The sequence below is a fragment of the Ammospiza caudacuta genome, chromosome 4 (genome assembly GCF_027887145.1).
Source record: "Ammospiza caudacuta isolate bAmmCau1 chromosome 4, bAmmCau1.pri, whole genome shotgun sequence".
Lineage (NCBI taxonomy): Eukaryota > Metazoa > Chordata > Aves > Passeriformes > Passerellidae > Ammospiza > Ammospiza caudacuta.
In genome coordinates this window covers 4356910-4380240 of record NC_080596.1, presented here as the reverse complement: position 1 = coordinate 4380240, position 23331 = coordinate 4356910, and the positions used below count along the sequence as shown (strand labels likewise).

The window sequence follows — 23331 nt, the reverse complement described above, 5'->3', positions numbered from 1 at the left end:
AGTCTTCTTAGAGAATGCCACCATTTACAGCAGCAAATTATGAGAAAATAATATGCCACAGGTTGTTCTTGTATTGATTAAGGCATCACATGAATATAAGATTGTGTGAAGGAAACAAGATGTGAAGCAAAGTTGCTAGGCAAAAATATGTAATATATAAAGCTGATGAAGTGCTCAGAATTAATGGTGTTCCCAGAAATATTACTAAATATTAAAGTGTAAAGAATAAGCCTTGTGGAGAAACCCTGATGAAGTCTTGAATTCATGAATCTATATGAAAGCAACGCAACAGTATCTGGGGAGCCTCAATACAAGAGTGAAATGATTGTCATTAAAACCAAAACCAAACCAAGGAAAGACCAGCCACAGAGATGAGAAAGGTAAACTGCAAAATACACTGATTCGGTTCTTGGTTTGCTGGTTTAAGTCCCTGAGGAACATGAAGAACAATCATGGCAGACCCGGGAAGGTGAGTTTGAAGTAGGTGCTCCTCTCTGCATACACATTACAATCACTTAAAAGCAGAGAGGAGCAGAGAAGAAATAAAGGTATGAACAAGTTCAACATCATCTTGTCTATGTCTACATACTCTGAAGGAAAACTACCTCTAGACCAGGCTTCAACAAAGTGTGTGTTTTCTGTGGATGAAAAGTGGACAGAAGTTCTACACAAAGATCCACAGGTTTTTCTGTTCAGGCCTGTGTGACATAAAAGCAAATAACCTAGATGGTGGCAAGGGCATATATTAGTCCCAAAGGCAGCTTCGGATCACATAAAGCACAGCAGACAAAACTTTGCCCTCAAGGTGAAACAGCTCTGGACTAAAGTTACTGTCTAAATCCCAATGTTTCTTCAGTACCAACAGAATTGAAGCATCTTCCTGCTAATGACACAGTAACGCTGTTTATATCAAATGTATACACCGTGTATTGCACTCTACGAAACAACATTTCTTGTTTAAAATAGGCAGAGTCAGTCAGATTAGTACATATTCAAAGAAACAATTCCTTCTGGTAGGATTGCTCCCAATCCATACAGACACATTTCCAAAACAATGCTAGTGTAAAAAGACTTGCCTGTAGCAGGCTGCAGGTAGCTCCCAAGACAAATAAACCCCCTATAGGACCTATAAGCCCTAATTACTCTTGTCTTGAAAGGCAGCTGAGTAGTAGTTTAGGGTTTTAATTTCAAGGATTCCTATTTCAATAAATCGCTGGGGTTTAGTAGCACTGCAAAATTATCTTTTTTGTTGTTGTTGGGGTTTTTTTTTTGTTTTGTATTGGTTTTTTTTGGGTTTTTTGATTCCAATGTAATACGCTGTCCATGAGGAATCCTAATGATCCCACAGGCCCAATGAAACTGTAGTAAAAGGCCAAATATATATTCCTTCATTTTACTGAAGCAGAGAAATTTTCCAAATCATATAATTTTTCCACAATATAAAAAAAAATCTAATAAAATAAAAAAATCTACATGCTGACTTTAAGGATTAATTCTTCCATTTGCTGTTACCCTTCTATCCATATACCTCATTATCATCAATTGGCCTAGAACTGGTCACAGTTCTGAGCTGAACTCTGGAAAAAAAACCTCAACAGAACATGCACAGAAGGTTACTCTGCACAGATCTTTCAGGCAGGTCACTCTCACAGAAATACAGTGGAACTATACCTTCTTTAATATGATGTCTTCATACTTTGTTCTTTGATGATAGACCAAATACATTCAAAATTTATAAGCAGTTTCACAGCACATGATAGGAAAACATTCTACCAATTTTATACTGCTGTGCAGCGTTGCTGTTTTTATAATTCTTTAAGCATTAAGATGCTTAATGCATGGTTTAAGCAGCAGAAGTGGTGTATACTTTTGCATTAAAACATGTACTACTATGAGCAAAACCACTTTTATACCGAAGATTTTTCAAGCCAATTTATGTAGCTAAATCCAGGCTACAGCTCTCCTTAGCTAAGTTGGAGGAGCTACATGAATAAAGACTTTACAGAAGTAATTACTGCTATTTGTGCATATTTCGCATTAAGCTTTATACGCTCAGACACTCAGTGTAGTATTGCTTCCCCATCCATAGACAGCATAAGATGTACTTTCTTCAAGCCTACCAAGACAGTCAGTGAGGTGCTGCAGATGGATATACTGATATCATAGAGCTCAGAATCATATTCAGTGGATATATATTTATTTTGCAATTATCTGAGACCAATTTAGATTTGAATAGGCAAAGAAGGGGGAAAGAGATCTCCAAGAAGCAACACTTTAGCATAGTGAATTATTCCTGGAAATTCTAGGATACAGTATTTAATGGGTATTCTATTACCTTCCCCTTTGTATGAGTTCCTAAAGCTCCAGGTACACTCACAATTACTGAACAGTAGTATATTTCCTGACAATATAATGCTACTTAAAAAAAAAAAAAAAAAAAAAAAAAAAAAGATAAATAAAGAAAGAAAAAGCAAACTACTACAGATGGATCCTAGCCACTTCCCAATGACATTAATGGAAGCAATTTGCCTAAAATCTCAATTCATTTTTCTTTCTAAATTTCAGAGGTGGTTTTAAGTGTAATTTTCTAAAACCACATAATGTACTTTGCTTTTTATTATTCAGTCTGTCTGAGGCTCATTCAGATCTTATTTTTCCTCTTGGCAAATTTTTGTACAGATAGAAGAAAATCTACAGGAAGAATGACAATTAGGGATTATAGACATGAGAGCATAAACATCAATTACCTTCTTACAAAACAGGAATTCAAGTAATATTTAGTCTGCATTAAGACATAATTATGGGTAAAATTGTAGTCTATCTACCAGCATTGATTAAAACCAGTATACTGAGACATTGTTAGGTTACAAAGAGGTTGTTTCTACCATTCATCTTAAAAGAGAAAATAAGGTAGTGTAGCAAAGCAAAAGAGAAGTTCATGATATGAATATTAATCAATTGCAACTGCCCTTTTGTAATGTGCTCAATTCTATGTTTGAGGAATACATTCATTTAAACCAGAGTTTTGAAGAAAGGTTATGTCATATTACCTACTGTGTGACATTTAGGAAACTAGAAAGTAAAATTAGGATCATATTTTCTTCTACTGAATCTTAGAAAACTCAGGATTAACTCAGTATTTGATTGGTGAATTTCAACATATTTTTCAAAATTAATTACGAAGTGCAGCTGTATACTCTGCAGATATACTAACAATTGATTACAGCTTTTCTACTGTGCAGTAGGCAATGTACTGTAAAGCTTTTAGCTCTTTTCTCTTCGCATTCATGTTGAGAACAATTAGCTAAAAAAAAACAGGTTGCAGAGAGCTGAAACAACAATCTAATAAATAGCTGAAGTTCTAATCTAATTGATATTTTATTTTTAATTACAGTTCCTTCATATATATATATATATTAAAAAAAGACATTTATTTTTCTTCCCAGTCTTTAACTGATACACGTAAACAAAAATAAAGTAGACTCTGTTATGAATAATAAACTTTGAATAATGTCCTGAAAATATTTCCTCATACCAAACCAATGAGTTTGAATTTCCTCATACCAAACCAATGAGTATGATGGAGTAGCTCCCAGGAAGCAGCCACTGGCAAAACAAGACAGATATATCCAAATGGTAATCTCTGTTCTTTACTAATTGCTAATTATAAACCACCAAAAGAAATTTTTGAAAATATGAAGGTATAGCAAATATTTGAAGATTCAGTGAGTTCTTTGAAAGGCATGCTTTACTCATGCCTCACTTAGAGTAGGAATGAAGAAACAATGAAATAAATAGGTGAGCTTTATATGGAAAGTCAGACTGACCAATGCAATGGTGTCTCAGACCTTTCTAAAAATACCACTAACTATCTGTTGCAGGTGGGATTAGTCCTTTACTGTTTTGGGGATCAGCTTATTAGGTTATTATCAGTAATACAGTAGTTATTATTAATTTCAGAATTGTAGCATCAAGTTATGTAACACCAAATAATGACACATATACCAACAAGTTGAATACATTCTATTAAGACTATGTAATATTAGTGATTTTTACTTGCATTGATGTATGACAATAATCCTCAGGTAATAGTAATAGAAAGTAATGGCATTTTCATGAAACATTAGTGAAATAGAAATTCCACTGATGCCTCAAGAGAGTGATAAGCATTACTTATCCCTAGAAAATAGACTTGAATTATAGGCTGCTTATTCCAGGTTACATAAGCAGAGTTATAATCAATACATAAAACAAATTTCAAATAATCTTTGTTTGGTTTGTTTTCATTGGAAGAAGGGGCACAGAATAAGCTGGTTAGAGTTTTATTACTTCAAATACTATTTTGTTAGAATGCATTGGGCAGGGGAATTCAATTCCACAAAGTCGTTTGATAGAACTGACAATGAACATTAAGCAGGATGCTCAGAGGACTGAAGCACCTCCCCAGTGAAGACAGGCTGAGAGACCTGGAGTTTTTCAGCCCATAGAGAAGGCAGTGGGGTTGCAACTAGCTGATCTTTAACCATTCCATGATTCTGTGAGTAGTTTTAATGAAGTCAAATAGCAACATTTTTGTATTACTAAAGTTTGGGAGAGCTTTGTTTTGAATATTATGTTTTAGACATTGAACTTCCATGTTCTTAACAGTATAGTTCTTTAACTGTAGTTGTATCAAGGCATAACTTTAAGAAAAAATATATAATTGGACATCTTTTCACTAGGCTGTCATTAAGTCTCCATTTTCTTTGCGTCAGGCCTAAGCACAGATACCAAAACCTTAAAGGTTTTCAATTGGTGTCCTATCCTTTAGCCTCATTTTTTGAAAGGAGACTGGGGCTTTTTGATGTTGTTACTAATGCTGCTGTTTGGGTTTTAATAATAATGGAAAAAAAATCTGAAACTGAAAGACATCACATTCCTTTAGCTCATGGTTGAAGGGATTTGAATATTCTGATGGATGTAGTGCCTTGTCTGGTATGATATACCATGGAACCAGTTATCAAGAACAAATACAATGCCCTGAGCTGGACTACTCATATGATCCCATCAGCAATTATAAAAGAGAAAAAGCAACATGTCACAACAACTACTGTGATCTAGCAGTCACCTTACCCAGAGCTGAAGGCATTTAAGGTAAATAGCCTATTTCAGTAAGTTCACGAGCTAAGTGACTTTCTTACTGCTATTTTGCTTTATTAAACAATGGGGATGAAGCCACTGACTTTTCTGGTTACAAAATTCTCAAAAGAAAAGGCTGCTGAAGAGAGCCAAATCAAATATGCCTAAACCCAATACACATAAACACAGATCAATACTTCTTACTATGCCTCCTTGAAATGATATCAAATTAAAAAATTTAAACAAATCAGGATAATAAATGCTAAGAAATTGCTTAGCTATTGTGTTGGCAAATATTTGTACTGCCAAGATTACAAAAGCCATGGTTCACAGGAGGTACAGATGGGTTGTTTAACCTGATATCTTCGTAACATAAAATCAGAACAGTGGCTAATGTAAAAGAAAAAAAAAGAAAAATATATAGTACTACTTAATTAAATATGGTTTTATCTAAAAAATATCAATTTTTGCTCCCAGTGCATATCACACACTTAGTAAAACTATCACCGTTCAAAATGACAACTGAAAACTTAGAAAAAAGTAAGCAATGTAGAAGAAGTAGTTAAAAATAGTGATATATTTTGCCACTCCTAAAAGGAGGTAATTTATTCTGACCTTGTTTTTCTACTACATGTATAGGAATAAAAGTATTAAGGATGTTTTAAAATATGGACATTGAAAAGAAATATGGATGCAAAACTTAATACTTAGCGAATTTAAGAGGAGTCTAATAGTGCACAAATATTGTTATTTGATTTTATACTAAAGCCCAATGTAAGAAAGAGCTTTCATTCTTTCTTTTATTGCTGTATACCAGTGTTACACTTCCTCAGATGGGAATACATCACTGTATACTAATATTTAAAAAGGTAGTGAGTTGATCCTGGCTGGATGGCAGCACCCACCAAAGCTGTTCCACCACTCCTCTCCATAAGTGGACAGCAGGGAGAAAATATAATGAAAGGTTCATGAGTTAAGGACTGGGAGAGATCACTCACCAAGTACTGGCACAGGCAAAATAGACTAGAATTAGGGATATTAACTGAATTTATTGTGAACAAAATCGGAGCAGGATAACGAGAAGCAAAATAAGACCTTAAAAACACCTTCCCCCCACTCCTTCCCGAGTTCTACCTGTTCTGCCCCAGCAGTGCAGGGAGATGGGGAGTGAGGGGTTTGGTCAGCTCATCACACATTGCTCCTGCCATTGCTCAAGGAGAGAGCCCCTTCCCCTGCTCCAGCATGGGGTTCCTCCCCTGGCAGACAGTCCTTCGTGAAGTTCTGCAACCTGAATCCATCCCTTCTGCAACAGTTCCCCACATAATGCTGCTGTTGTAACACGGGTCACTCCTTCCCCAGGGTGCAGTCCTTCAGGCACAGTCTGCTCCAACACAGGCTCCCCACGGGGTCACAAGTCCCACCAGGAAACCTGCTCCAGCAGGGGCTCTCCTCTCTCCATGGGTCTGCAGGTCCCTGGATCCTTCTTTCAGGCATCACCAGCTGTGGTGTGGGTCTCCTTCATGGGCTGCAGGTGCATCTCTGCACCCCGTGCTCCTCCATGGGGGGCACAGCTGCTTTACCGTGGTTTTCACCACGGCTGCAGGAAAATCTCTGCTGGGGCACCTGGAACACCTCCTCGCTCTCCTTCTGCACAGACATTGGCGTCTGCAGAGCTGCCCCTCTCACTTACTTTCATTCTGCTCTTGGCTTAGTGCGGTTATATCTGCACAATAACTTTCCTTCCTTCTTAAATACCTTATCACAGGGGTTAGCACCGCTTCTGGTTGGCTCAGCCTTGGTCAGCAGTGAGTCCATCCTGGAACCAGCTGACACTGGCTCTGTCAGACATGAAGGAAGCCTCTGGCAGCTTCTCACAGAAGCCACTCCTGCAGCTCCCTGCTACAAAAATCAGGTCATGCTAATCCAACACAAAAACCAATGCTTGAAAGTACAAAATTATTTTAATTTAAAACCAGAATTTAAATAGATAAAGAAAAATAAAATTTTCACTTCTAGCATAAGAGGTGAAAAATAAATACAAACTAAGTTGATTATTATTTAGTTTAAAAAAAAAATCTGGGGTACAGTGCAGTTTGTCTAAATACCAATGAAACTGTTACACACCATATTTATTACTTAATATAATTTTATATTGACCTTTGAATATTACTTGTCATATTATAAGAATTGTCTATGCTACAGGATATCACTTTCATTTTAAGAAACCAAGATAATAAAGGTTAATATAAACAATAAAAGTCTACATCTTCTAGGCAATAAATAGAGGTATTAAATCCATGGGGGAAATGATTGAGAAAAACAAGCAATGAAAAAGAATAAAACAAAGCATTCTATTTATAAAAGAATAAAACAAAGGCATTCTATTTGTCCAATAGAAAAAAAATAAAGAGATGGAATTAATATACAAAGTAGTCTTGAAGAACTGAAAAAAAAAGAGGCAACAAGGAAGTTATGAGAAAGAGCCAGATTTCATAAACACACACTTCAAGTATCTGGTGTGTTTCATGATCTCGGAAATCCAAACTGCACAAATTTAAACAGGAACAAATCACCTCAAGTAGTATATATATTAAAAAAAAAAATTTCTCCTGACTCTGTTTTGCTATTACTGCAATTGCAGTTTGTGATTACAATTTGCCATTATAATAGAATATGAAAAAGCATGCTAATCAAGAATCTGAAATGATAGCTGATACAGATTGTGTTTGCATTGACTTCCAAATACCAGAAAGGTAAAAAAACATTTCTTATCTATACAGAGGGTAACTGGAAATCCTCCTCCTAGGATTCAATGTGAGAAGGCCAAGCTGACTGGAGAAGATAATTACATTGCCTCCATATACCAGCATGTTATATTTCATTCTTTGTTGCTAATCTGGCATGTGAAATTAAAAAAAAAAAAAAGCAATGCTAATCAAAAGGTAGATAATACATGTGAATCTCCTCACTCCTGAAAATATTTGGTTGGGAATAATCTTTTGCACAGTGGTGATGTTCAGTAAAAGGAACAAAAAAGATAGACACAGCAAAAGGTTCAGCCCAGTAGTTAAGAGGCACCTTTGCTCCCTGACTGGGCCTCATGGTTTCACTACAAGTTTATAGATAGTCATTGCTAGTAAGTATCAGCAGGCATCTTGAAAGGAGGAATCAGCCTTGCCTTAATTCCAGATTTTGACACTCCACACTCCCCAGTGACTGACTAGTTGGAAGAAGGATTATAGAAGCAACTTTTCTAAGACTTAAAAAGTGCTTTAAGCAGGTAGTGAGAGACAGCAGAAATAAAATGTTTCATTGATATTAGCTTATTAAGGAACAGTGACTGCAATGGGTTTAAAAAAAAAAATTACCCATGCCTTTTTAATGCTATTGCCCACAGGAAATACCAGATTAGATTTCAGAATCTCCTCCCTTCCCCAAAAAAAGAAAATAAAATAAAAATTAAACCAAACCCAAACAACAACAACAAAAAAGACTTCTGGACTACACTTACAAGTGATTAAGGGGGGAAAAAAGTAAAACCGAATCTTGCTTCTTCTAATCCTGGAATTTGCATAGGACACAGATACTGGGCTCATGAAGCCTCAGAAGGAAGAAAATTCTCATGTTACTTTAGAGCTGAGAACAGCAGTGACATGACAGCAAAAGCTCTGTTCTTAGTCCTCAGGATTCACTGCTCATCTTCAATAGATTTTTTTCCCTTCTCTCTCTAGGACAGGGGATTTTACAGGATCAAATTTTATGACTTCTCAGATCCTGCAAGCAAACAGATTTTCCAGATAGACATTATGAGCTATAAATCTCAGGTTGTTTGGAGACCAGACAACACAGGGAAAGCACAGGCTATTTTTGAATCCCGGAATACTACTTTCTGCACATTTCTTTCTTGGCCATGACACCCTAAATGATAATAAAATCATTGAACACTCAGGCTGTCTATATTTTACAGGCATTTCAGTACTCCTAGTAGCGGGAGATCATTTTATAGACTTTGGGCAAAAACCTAAAAGTCATACATGGGTTTTTTCTGTGCTTATGCATTCAAATTTGCTTTTAATAACATGGGACAGAAGCTTATGTTGTTCTTTTGCTTTTTTTTTAGTTCAAAGTCCTTATTGCTTAAACACTTCTAAACTGAATCTAATTCCAATGTAACCTAAACCCCTCTAACCTGACCTAGCTCTGAGCCCTAATTTAACATGAATTGGGGTTGAACAAATGAAACAAAGAGCAGCAAATAGCAACAGTAAGTAGGGAAGGAGAGAGGGAAAAGAAAGAGAGGAAGGTTTTTTATAGGAGGTTAAAATGAATACTGTAGTCTGGAAAAATATCACAGACAAGAGTGAGGATTGCACAGCTGAGTCACTTTCTCCTTGCCCTTTGGTAAAAACAAGATGAAAACAAGGCTGGAAAGAAGCCTGAATCAACAGGTCACCAGAAACCAGTGAAAGCTGGCACAGCCCCTTTGCTGTATCCTCCATACACTCCTGCTCAGCTTGACAACAGAAGCTCTTTTCTGATCCAGCATCCTGCACAGGCCAAGGCTGAGGCTGAACTCTGGCTTCCCTGGATTCTCCCGTCTCTCTGCTCCCACCCATGCTGTCAGGGCAGGGCTTGCTCTCAGTGAGGGCTTAGCTCTGACTACGGGAAACCTGATTGTCCCAACCTCGAAGTTCAGCACTGGGCCTAAGTAAAAGGAGCCCAGGGGACAAGGACTGAGTTACATCTTCACAGACTGTCCCCTGAGACCAAAACTGAACTGCTCCCCACCCATGAGGACATCATTAACAAGGAGGCACTGTCACCAGTATTATTCCCTCCTAAGCCATGTGAAACACCTGGCTTGCCAAGGAGGGTTGTGCATGCATGTGTTAGTTAGATATGCAGAGCTGGCAGGCTCTGGAGTATACATATGGATGTACAGGCTATATTCCATATTTCTTAGCGTCTGACAGAGAATCTGCAGCCAACTGTTGCCATTCTGTTGGCTGCCACCTGCCTGTTTATACCTGGAAATCTCAGAGCATACACTCTTTCACTGATGACATTGCATAAACATTGGTCTCTGTCAGAGGCATGCAAATTACAAGAAGAAAATTCATTAGGATGCTAAAAATAGTTCCTAACAATATCAGGTGGGAACCTAGGTATTAACAAATTGCTCACATTACTTCAGCAGCAATGCAAGAAGACTCCCAAATGGAAAGTACCTGACAAACTTTTCCAGTGTTTTGACAAATGAAGAACCAAGGATTACCCAGCTCAACAAGAAATTCACATGCTGTTCAGACACAGCCTAGTGCTTTTCAGCATAACCACGTAAATGTAAGTCGTGGCAGATAAACAAGGGAAGGAGACTGAAAACAACTTGGAGGAGTGCTTTGTAATAATCATTCTCAGTTCTGGTTCAAGAGAACTCATCTCTTCATGGGTTTGAATATTTCATATATGCACAATGCAGTCAAACATTTGATCTTCATTACCATTGTAACAGCCATGATAATGAACATCACTATAATTAATGGTGAATTATTATGAAGCACATAATCAAAGAACATTAGGACCTTTGGAGGTCACCCTGTCACACCTCCCTGCTCAAGCATGGTCACCCACAACAGGCTGTCCCAGACCCTGTCTGGACAGCTTTTAAATATCTGCAAAGATAAAGACTCAACAAGCTCTCTAGGCAATCTGTTCCAGTGCTAAAAGTAAAATTATGTTTTCTTATGCAGATTTTTTTTCTATTTATAAAGTTTTTTTCCATAGAAAAGCTGTTCTTATGCTTTCAGATTATCATATATACCGACTAGATTCCTACTTGTAATTTCTATGCATGAGAAGCTGAAATCATTCATAATCCCTTTTAAAACGATACAACCTTTATGATATGAATGCCTGTTTCCACCACAAACACAATCATTATTTCAAGATAATACCTAAGTACCAACAGGATTGCTTTTCCCTGCAGGTTGACATTTAAAGTTGCTCTGGTTGGACTACTGTTCAAGACAGATAAATTCCCCTTTATTAGAGCAAGAGAGATTAATCTTCTTTTTTCTTTTTTTAATCTTTGCACACATAAACTTGCATACATATTGCCTGATCAAAGCAAATATAACTGCATATATTCATTATCATCTGTTTGCAGTAAGAATTCTATCGGCATAACTTAATCTAAGCAGTTGATTTATTAAGTGTTTGATTGAAGCAGATAGTTTACCATATTATTTACATTTTGAGTATGCCTATCTGTGCCAAAGTTGGTTTTAAAAATTGACTTTAGAAAAGTTTTACATTTCTAGGGTTTTTTTAATAGAAACATATGTCCCTAATACCAAAAGCTGAACTATACTAAACCAATTTTTATCTAGACATATTGCCTAAGGAAAAACCCACCATATTTTTCAATACAAAGTTTTATATCAAGTTTTAATTATTTGTATGTTATCTGCATATGTCTAAGTGTGATTTCCCCCAATATTAAACTTTAAAAGTTTATGACAGCCTATTCCAAGAATTATAGAGAGTTATCAGTATATTAAAAGCATAATTAAGAAATAGCAACACATGAATAGTTCCACATTCATTAAGACCAGAGACCATCTAACCTAACATATAAGGCTAATTATACCCCATATTTTGTCCTTCGTTTCTTTCACAGTCTTCATGGTTTTCTACTGGGGCTTTTTGCACATGTGATTTCTCTATCACATGATTTATTCCGTGGTTTCATTACTAGTCTCTCTTTTCCTTCCAGATTTCAAAGTACTTTTCTTGTGCTATTTTATTTTAGTTTTCTTACAGCTGTCAAATGGAAATAAAGTGACGAGACAAAGTTTTAAATAATACTCAGCATAAAAATCTGTGTGCTGATACAGTTATTTATTTCCTTGACTGTGGCCTGTTTCAGTCTTACTCTGACTGAGAACATTACCTAGAGGGAGCATAATTGTATGATTTTAAGATTTTACTTTCTATCTGTCAAGAAACTTTTTGTATTTAATTTACTTAGCATATATTAATTAGCTAATAGGCAAGTATTTTACTTGTTTGAGAACTCAAGCCACCAGTTCCTCTTTGTATGTTGAGATAAAATCACATAATATTGGGTCTTTTTATCAATCTGAGAACCAAAAAGAAATATTTTTCATACTTTACAAAAAAGTACTGAGAAATAAAACTAGCAGTATCTTGAAACATTATTAGACACTAACATTTAGAATTTCTGGCTATAATTCAGACCTTTTACTTGTAGCACAAAAATTCAGAAGGGCAAAATTTTTTTCAACATCTCTGTTGGCCTGACTGTAGGTCTTAAGGTACCTCAGATGTTGCTCCCATGACTACCATGCCAAGAAAGAATTAAGTTTATCAGAACCAGCCTAACTTTAGACAGCCCATGGAAATATAACAGCCTTTTCCCTTGTTTTAAAGAACAACCACAGAAGTTTCCCTTTCAGCTACCAGTAGAAAGGCAGCTGAGAACTGTTTTGGGAGTCCCGGATTCATGACAAAGGAGCATCAGGTGGGCAAAATTTGAATGGCACTTAGTAGCTGGATATGGGAACCGTGTAACTCAAAAAACATCTGCACTTTGCCCTGGTCCAAAACTGCTAAATTCAGCAAGCCCTGGGAACATCTACCTCTTGCAAACAAGCTTCTATTCATCAGTTAACTTCAACACCACTCTTCTTTGGTGGGCAGTTTCCCTGTATGCTGCTTGGACTGGAATTCACTGAGGACTGTGACAAGTCGTTGCCTTAAGCAGATGCTGACAGTTGCTGTAAGAGAGAGCCTCTCCTGGCTCCCCCTCTGAGTTTCTGTTGATATAACTAATCTCTAGTTTTTGAAGCTAAAACAGATCTTATCTCATTCCCTTTGAAAAAGTTAATTTCTGAACATTACTCCAATAAACACAAAAAAGACAAGGCTAGAATGTAGTTTATCCCTTGACTGTGGAAGAAAAGGAAGAATATTAGAGAATAATCCATACCTTGTGTCGTAATCTTACTAGGGGCTGATATGGCCTAAAGCTGTATCCTTCCTTGACTGGCCACCCCTCTGCTCCCAGCAAAATGCATCCAAGAAGTAAAACAGTGGACCACCACATAAACATCTTTACAGGTCTGTTTCTGTGAAAATAAAATGAACAAGTTCAGAGATGCAATATTACTTTAGCATAAACTGTATAAGAAAGGTTTACAATACTGACAATCCAATTGTGGACTTGAATGAATTTAGTAGATATAGGACAATCCATCTGGCACAACAGCAAAGAGAAAAAATTATGGTAGTATTTGGGATAGCAGTATCAATTCCATTGTGCTGAACTGAGAATTTTCCCATCTCATATGAGGGAGTCACTGAGGAAACAACCAGGAAAAGTCAAAGAAAAGACAGAACATAAAAGAAAATCAATGGTGAGAAATGCAATAAGTTTTCTCAGATGAAAGAAAAAAAACTTATAATCAATCACATGTTCATCAACTTATTATTTTAAATGCGGCCTCTTGTGATGCACTATTCACAACCTAAAAGTTTACAATAATCATACTCACAGATTTATAGATACATATGGCATGAGAGGTACCTTGTATGGTTCCTAATGGATGTACACATATACATTACATAAGTGGTTTCAGAACCTTTTAGAGATATGCAATATTTATTATTGATATTCAGCATTTGTGTTGAAACCATCATGTTAAACAGACAACACAGCAAACTGATCTCCATTACCTCAAGATACTCCCAAGTCAGTCTGCTAGTCTATATTATTTAATCCTTCATTGTGGGGCAGAGATGAGCCACTTTCATGCATGAGTGGAGATTTTTTCCCCTTTCTACTTTGCTTTTAGTTCACTTAGCCTGCCAGTGCAGAAACCTCTGATAAGAATCAAGATATACAGGAATAAGCACAAAACATCACAAGAGTGCCCTAGCAGCCCAGACTGCACACCGAATTTTGAAGTCTTGCCTGACATTTTCTTTTCTATGGGAAATCATCTGAGCATAAAATGTGAACAAATTGGGGATCACTTATTATCCTGTATAATTTACAGTCATGCTTCTGGCAATACTGTTACACAAACTGTGGTTTTGACTCCTATCATTCCTCACATAGCAGTAGTCTTCACAGTCACCTCAAGGCAGAGAGACTGAATAGAATTAATTCCTGTGGAGATATTACATGTAGTAAATGGACTCCACTCTTACCTCTATTCACAGTCTCAGTAACAGATCCTACTTAAGTCTGCTACCCTTCCCTGGGGACTACTCTACCAAACTTGGTGAAACCACTACAGGTCTGTTTCATCCTCATTGCAGCTGATTTTTACCAGCCTGCCTTGCCTTCACACTTGTAATTCAAACAAAAGCTCGACATTAATACACCATATTACTTTGACATCACTTACCTTTTGTTCCACCAAACCCAATCTCATTCTGGCTCTTCCTATTAATCAAACTCAGCATTTCATCTCATTTATCATTACTTTTTCCAACAGTTTCCGTGTCAATTACTTTTCTTTGTCACTCCAGCTTTTCTAATATACACAGTAGAAGTATCTCTCTTAGGAGAGCTTGCACAGAATACATTAAGCAGAGCATTATTTGAAACACAGAAAACAAGCTCTATTACAGAGGGATATTTTGCATAAATAACTTGAGGCTTGTTCTTCTACACCCGTTCAGTAACAGGATATTATCGTGAGTATAGGAAATGACGCAGTGAAATTTTCTTTTTGAGTTACCCTCAATCTTCCACCAAAACAGAAGAGCTCATCAGGTGTTCTGGTGGATCTTTGCTATGGTATTATTAGAACTAATCTAGCTTACTGACAGGAAACACCAAAAAAAGACTGCTTCAGAACTCCGAGGATTCAAGTACATGACAGTATGGCATTTTCCTTCACTGACTATGCTGGTTCTCAGTATCACTGTTACTGGCAAAGTAAGTCCATTTAAAAAAAAAAAAAAAAAAAAAAAAAACAGAACAAAAGAAATATGAAAAATCAGAATCTTGATTTTTAACCTCAAAGAAAACATCTATTTGTGCTTGTTGAAATTTTTTTAAATACTTAATTGTTGACTTTCAAGGCCAGAATCCAATTTGTTTAGCACTTGTGCATGCTAAGACTAGCATGGTTGAACTTTTGGCCCCTTTGTGCACTTCTGGAATACCTCTCTGTACAATGAAAATTTGGTTGGAAAACAGTCATTTCACAGAAGGTTGTAAGAGCAGCCACATTCCACCACCCACCCACAAACTGAATAGATTTTAGTCTCATGTGGTGTAAAAGAATAGAGTCCTTATAGTTTTGAAAATTGTTTGACCTTGAAAGGCTCATGCTTTGTACTTGTACAGAACAGAAAATTATTACATGCTCAGTTTCTGACTTCATTGCCTGATACTTGGATGAACACTTACAACACAAATTTACAAAGTAAGCTTTTTGGACACATGCCACCTAAAATCCCAAAAGTATGCAGAGTCTGTGCAGTTATGTTTTGCCTTTTTAGAATTTAAAATATCCACCTTTTAAAGTAGCATACATTTTCTGTTGAATTTACTGGATATCTTAAATGATTTTTATTACTTATTACAAAAAACACAGCTGTCCTTTATACAGTATTATTATGAAGCCTTTATTTTAAGAAAAAGTATTATCTGTCCTAAGGACTTACATTGTTAGTGAGTTGAACTCAGATCAGGAATAAAAATGAATTCTCAAAGCCTCATCACAACTCCAGATTTTGGTGCTGCATACAGCCAAACAGAAAGAAATAAGGTATCAAGACTATATATTCATGTTGCCTAAATTTGCCTCTTTCTTATTCTACTTGCAGGTACAGCCTAAATTATCAGCAAAGAGGGTTTTTAATTTTGTTTTAATATTGTATTATCAAGAAATCAGATTTGTTTTTGAAAAATTGTTATATCATGCATTCTGAGGCAAAATTACATATTTTTGAACTCAAATTTACATTAATGATCTAGACCCTCTACTCATTATTATAATCTAGCAGAACTTGATCTTTCGGTGTTTAGATTACATTATTCTCTATTTTTAACTTCATTAATTACATATTTGTGAAAGAACTGCTTCTAGGTTTTATTATATATATATACATATTATTATATGTCTACTTTTATTTTCACTGAAGACTGTTGCTTCTTTACACTCATATAACCATGTTTGGAAATCTGATTAGTTTACTTGGCTCTCTATTCTCTCTTTAAGCAGATACTCTGCATTTTCCTGTTTCTTTCTCTGCACATTTCTCACATATAGCATGGACTATAGATCAAAATGGAAAAAACTTAAAAATTATAAAATATTCCAGTACATATTTTAACTGCACATATTTTAACATATATATATGATTTTTCTGCCAGTAAACACCGAACTGAAATTCTTAAACAACTACTAGCAGTAACTCCCTATCATCCATTTTATTAATGAAAACAGTTAATTTACAGCTACTCATTGCATGTAAATAATTAGGGGGTGGGCTTCTCCCTAGTTGCACACAAATAAGTAGAGTGATGAGTTTCTTTCCTCAATGTGCACTAATTCTTATTAACAATGAGCTTAATGTACTATCTTAGCATCAAATTGATTGGCGTTGTAGAAGTCTTATGTGCTATTTATCTTCCTTAGATTTTCCTCACAAGCTGAGGAGGAATAGAACGAAGGATGTGGAACAGATAATGGCTGTTCCTTATTTCTCACTGTACAGTAATTTCACCAGTATCAAATTTAGATTTTCCTTTCTGATTCTCAGAAGGCTCTGTCATTGCACTTTTTAGCCCATTTCCAGAGCATTCATGAATCTGATGTACTCTGCAGTTTTCTCACTATTGATTTTTTCCCATTTCAATTAATTCTGATTTTTTTCTTATAAATTATAATCTGTAAGAGGATTCCTTTATTCTGCGTCAAGTTTATATCTTAAAACTCTTGGATGAGAAGCACTGCTGGGAGAGCTATAGCTTCTGAACTGACAAAAGGAATATCTTAGGATATCTCTCTTGCCTTTTTTAGGTAAGGGAAATGGGACCCTTAAATAATTTTCAGAGATTGTTTTTTTAAGCAAAGAAAGCTACGTGAAAAGTTCACAGTGTTTCCGCCAGCACTCTGATGATCAGATAGTCACTGATGAGTCAGAGACAATTTCTTATAATTCTTAAGGAAATGTAATGCAAAACCTATATCTCCCTTCTCTCTCCTCCTAGTGCTTTTCCAATACTTTGTGGAAAACAAACTAAATCCCAGTTCTGACACCTTACTTATGAATATCTAATAACAATTAATATATTCTACAATACCATAGTGAGTGTTTCCTCTCAAAGTTATTATGAGTTCTAAATCTTCTCATCAGTTCATTGGTAATATAAATTTTGTTCTTTGCCTAACTTTTTCTTGTTGGACTAGGAAAGAGGTTGTTGCTATGAGAGTTTAGCAAATGCATAATAAGCACTACTTTACCTGTCCCCATGCTGTAATCCTCTCTGAGAAGATTGAAAAGATATAATATTTTACATAACCAGTTCCAAATGTGACAATGTGTATTTACAGTGTACTAAAAAAATATAATTCATGCAACCTGGCTTAGCCAGACTTTATATAAAGAATTAAAACTTATACCCAGTTACAAGAATGCCCTATTTTAAAGTGCATACATACTTAAAATTAAGAACATTGCCATTTTTAAAGCTCTTTTTTTTCCAGAATTTCTCAGCTAATATGCTCTGTTCTGTGTTGATAAATAGTGAGTAGCCAGGATATCTGGGTTTAAGAGAAGAGATATTCATTTGAAAATGTAAATATTCCACCTCAATAAACTGATATGATCAACTCAACACCTCTACAAAGTATAATAAATGAAATCTTAAATAATGGCCCAATCACTGAATTCCTCCTGCCTTTAAAAGAAAAGATACCAGATATTAACCTGGAATTATTTAAAAGGTCACTTTCAACATTTAAACATGATCTCAGAAAATGTCAGTCTCCGTCTTTTAGATATTATTAATCTGAAAATAAATAAGAATAAAATTAATTGTCTGTTTTGTGGGGATCAGAAAAAAGACCATAAGCTATGTCACCATATTCAGTGTTATTAATAGGTTTATAATACGGCTGCAGTAATAAATATAAACCATGCTTCATTGCCTGTGACTTTGAGAATTTCATTGCATATCATGATGGACACAAATAAGCAAGCATGAAAGACCACACTGCTACCATTTCTTAAGATGCTTTTATCTACCCTTATGGTTTCATGGTAGAAAACTAGCAGCAAAGAAAGAATATTCTTGTGTAGAGAAAATTATACTGCATTACCTTTGAATGAATAGCAGAAGTTTTAACTAAAAGCATGTCTTTTCCCATTAGCCTGCCTCTGCCCTAGTGCCCACATCTTCACACACAGCCTGCCTTCAAGAACCTTACAACAGTTATCTTTACACCAAAAATGGGGCTCTTACAAAGTAGTCACAGTATCATATTCTCTTATGAACATAGCTGAAATACATATCCAGCAATGTTTCTGCTTGTCAAAATGCGCCGTGGAGAGCAGAGCACAGCGTCATGAGGGCAGCTCTCAACCCCGCGACTTCCTGACAGCTTCTGAGCGCTGCACACTTCATGCCGCCACCTTCCAGGCCTCCTCCAGAAGTGGCAGCTACACTCTGAACCAGTGGTTAGGTCACCTTAGCTACGTACAGCAGGCTTGGGGCTGGCAGCAGTGAAGTGCAGCGCTGCCACGGCAGCCAGCAGCTCGTACATCTGCCAACCAATCTGTTCTGTCTCTCAGCTGCAGCTTCATGTGCCCGCAGCCACTCACTGTGCAGGCACATGCTCTTCATCCTTCACCCACCAAAACAGGCTGGCAAGTCACTTCAGAACAGCCAGCAATGCCACTGACAGCTCATGTGCTGGAACACACAGGATGAGAAACACTTTTTAAAAAATATCTCACAAAATGCCCTCGTCATGCCAGATGCACCCTGCCTTCTGCTGACTCCTGTCCATCTCTCCCTCGCTCCTTTCCTGATTTAAACTGCAAAACCATCATGCTGCACAAGCAGAAGGCGGAGGGCAGGCCCTTGATCCCCTGTACTAGTGCACTTGGTTTTTGTGCAGACCTTACAAACACGTCAGGCTGTTCCAAGGCAGGTACGTCCAGGCCCCTCCGTGGTGAGCAGCCAGCACAAGGCCAGAATTCCCTGCCTTTCCCTGTCACTCTCTGTGCCCTCCACCACCTGCACTGCCAGGCAGCCCATTCCCTCTCTGTGGGGGAATGCAAGCAAGACCCATTAGCCCAGGGCTTTTCTAGAAGGGCTTCTTTGGAATTGGCCCTTAAGATTAACAGTGGCTCATGTGAACCTCTACACAAATGGCCTAATAGTGCCAGGGCCATTTCCAAAAAAGTTCCTGAAATGCAGATGCAGCAGGGACACTTATCTTTGCCGCTAAATTCATGCTCTAATTTTATCTTACCATTTTCAGTGTATTTATTTATTTATATAAATGATGACACCGAGATGTTTTAGTGTAAGCAACCCCATTTCCAATGAATTATAATAAAATGAGAAATGGCAATTTTAAAACCTTCTTATAAGTTCTTCATATGATCTCATAATGTCTTTAATATTTCAGAAAGAAAAACAAAATGAGAGTACTATAGTTCACATATCTCAGAGAAGCTTTGTTTAAAGGATTCTAGTTGTGTGTATTGATATATTTTTCTCCCAAGACTTCAGTATCAACCTCAGGGTGATTTTAGCATCACTGATATATGCAAGTGCTGGTTTGTGGAGGTTATACTGTTAGTGAGGTGGTCTCTTTGTCTTCCCTCATTAAGCAAACTTGTCACAGCTGGTTCCTCAATAGCCTAGAGGATTAATGTTTACCATCATGGCAGTATCTAAACTGATGGGAATTCAACTACTTTATGTTATGAAACAAGAAACAGAAAACCTGCCAGCTTAGAACTCAGGTGAATATCTTGGTACTGTTAATATTTTCTATAATTTGTAAATTGACACCTATCATACCATTGTGTAGCTGTGTCCTTCACACATGCTAGAAAAGGTAAATATTTTGGTTTTCAAGTTTTTAATGTTTTTCTTCTAAAATTAAACACTACTAACATCAACTAAATGTAAGAAGAAACAACAGTTGGCACTTCCATAGTAAATTGTTAAGAGCATGTTTGAGAAAAGACATTATCCTGGAGAAAGCAAAATGGCCACTTTAGATACAAATTTTTTTAAACAGGTGAGCTGCTAAATTAAAGATTAAAATTCTCCTTATTTGCTGTGACATATTCATCTACCACTCTTACTTCTCTCTTTTGGTATTCAAGAAAACCTTGAGGTTTGGTAAAACAGTAGTTACCAACAAAACCATTGAAACCTTTGGGTAATTGAACTCCTTGGATGAATGCTAAACCATGATACGTCTGTCATTAGTTCCAATAGCCATGACAATTTAGGGAATCCCTTCCCATTAAGTATTCTGGTTAATGTTATGATTTTATCCATTTACATCTATGAAACTCTCTGCATTGAAGTGCTGCAGCCAACAGAGATGGATCCCATCTTTTTTACCCAGAGAAAGAGATTCTTCAATAACTCAGCTGTTTTAAACTCAACCCCCCTGGAGATTGTTCCTCAACATCACCATGCAATTGGCAAGACCAGAATAGACGAGTTTGAGGGTTTTGCCTCTAATCAGATTTGAAGTAAAGAAAGAATTATGAAGGATTGTAGAAGGAAACCAAGTCCTAAACCACAAAAATGTAAAGAGAGAAGGTAGTTAGGGACAGGGGAAGTAGCATTTCAGCAGTCTTCAATAGGATGGGAAGATTTCTAGAGTGCCTATCAGCAAGAGACGTGACATGGGAAAGTCTATGACATGTAAGAAACCATGAGCTCCTGAAACACAGAAGGACATGGCTGCACTCTGCTGTGATGGAGAGGAGTGCGCACAGCAGTGCAAACACTGACAGGAAACATGAAATTATCAAACTGCAGAGAATAAAGATGCATGTGGATTTTGGCGTGATTGGATTGAAGCACAGCTCAATCAGTAACCAAACGGACCGATGAATGTTGCAGCTATTTAAATAAACGAGGACTATCTGTAGCTGAGGGCAGTTTGTCCTTATCAGGATTGAACCAAAAATACATTTGCCCTCCAGTACTCTTCCCCCAGTGCCCACATTAATATAATTAAGTTAACTACAGATGAAATCCTGACCCAAATGACAACATGAAAACAACTCTAAAACCTACATTTAATATGTCTGGTACAGAATACCACCCTATTTATAGGATTTACTTGCAGTGAATATTCACAAGTATGGAAACAAAACTTTAAAATAACTCTGTTAACTAAAATGAAAAAATTCAAAGTTGCTTGTCATTGTTTTTAGAAAAAAAATCTATGTCTATTCATACAGGTTCACAGAGGTATACAAATAAAGTGTTTTGTACTTGAATAGCCAAACTAGTTACAGGTATTTTCTCTTTTTCAATTTAACTGCTGTGGAGTTTTTTGCCTCGGTCCTTTCCTGCTTTGTGGTGACTCAACTCTCTTTCTTCTTTATTGTCACAAAGGTCAATTTTCTTAATGAGCCTCAATTCAGAACAATCAGAAAGAAATACAGAAATAGCACTTGTTTTGTCAGTCATAAAGCTGGCATAGGTTCCAAGTGCCATGCGCTTGGATGTTTAAGTCCAAGTCTATAAAAGAAGGATTTTCTCACTATATATAAAAAGAAATTAACAGACTGAAAAAAATAGGAAGTAAACATACACCCTTTCTGAGATCTGATAGAACAAAAAAGCTTCACCACTATCATACCTGATTAAAAAAAATAAATTGACTCTGACAGCTGACTCAGTCATTTGTGTTCTACTATCTATATTAAATGCAGTTCATTATTTTAGTACATAGTAATTTTCCTAGAAAAAAATGCAGTCTTATTTAAATTTTCCAAAGATATTTTCAATCAAATAATGCATTTGTCATATTGTATGCTTATGACCCCATTCAATAGGATCTAAACTTTCATTTCTTGCTATGTTTTAACTGTCTTACACTATTTTACTGGGTTTTATTGCCTTTGGGTTTATACCACTCTAATATAACTACTAGGAAGAGGTCTTCCAAATGCATGTTGGAAAGCTCACAGTAAACCAGAAAAACCTACCATTTCCTGATTAGGTTGTAGCTAAATAGGATTTAGGGTTTTTTTTTAAAAAATTCTTCAGCTTAAAAAATTGTCATTCCTAAGAAGAATGGAATGCAGACAATACAAAGCAAGGAGCAGCCAGTATGTGGTGATGAAATGGTAGTATGTGAAAGCAATGTATTTTGTCTCTCCTCAACCACCATTGTATAATACATTGAAAACAAATTTTTTTTTTGGTATATAATACCAAAACAATTTCTTTTGGTATTATATACCAACAAGTTTTATATATTTTATTTGGTTTGGGTTTTTTTAGGTTTTGAGGGGAATTTTTTGCATTCTTTGGTTATTTTTGGAAAGGCAAAAAGGTAAATATTTTCAGTTTTATTTATACAATAGAAATACAAGAAAATGTTAATGTAGAATTGACTGGAATTAAGTTTTGACCATCAATGTGCCAGGAAACATATGAAACAGCCTCTTAACCAAAAAAACCCTATATTTCAACAAGAAATTAATGCTCAGATACCATCACCAGACACTCTATATCACATTTGGTATGAACTCTGTGCATAGGCAAGGGCATCCCATCTCTTCTCATATGAAAGTGTCACTGTGAAGCTACAGCCTGAAGAGTCACCACCCCACCTCTCTGAAATGTAAGTCTGTGCTCCCTCTTTCATCCCACCATGACACTATTCTCATTTTTTGATTCAGCCACATTGACTCTGGGATTGTCTGGGACACCTCTGTGAAGTGCAGTGCTCAGGAGATATTGCTGAACATCATATTCCAAGTGCCCTGTCACAAATGCCAATCACGTGGCAAATGTCCAAGTGACTCTTTATTGTTGAATCAGTTACTGCCACATGAATTATCCTCAGTGCTGACTAATGCTATGAGAACTGAAAGCTTCTCTTGCCTCTCTCTGTATTTTGAAGGTCTGGGAATGCCCACCTCTCAGCAATTTCAAATATTTCTTGTTAT

General features: G+C 36.4%; 1 protein-coding gene across 2 annotated transcripts in view; it reads right to left on the bottom strand.

Moving 5' to 3' along the window:
• The window catches only part of FSTL5 (follistatin like 5), a 270104-nt gene that overhangs the window by 233164 nt on the left and 13609 nt on the right, over positions 1–23331 (bottom strand). For both annotated transcript variants that reach the window (XM_058803344.1, XM_058803345.1), the window contains exon 2: positions 13130–13268. In XM_058803344.1, the coding sequence (XP_058659327.1) occupies positions 13130–13252 (123 nt within the window). In that variant the 5' untranslated portion in view covers positions 13253–13268. The remainder of the gene's footprint in view (positions 1–13129; positions 13269–23331) is intronic.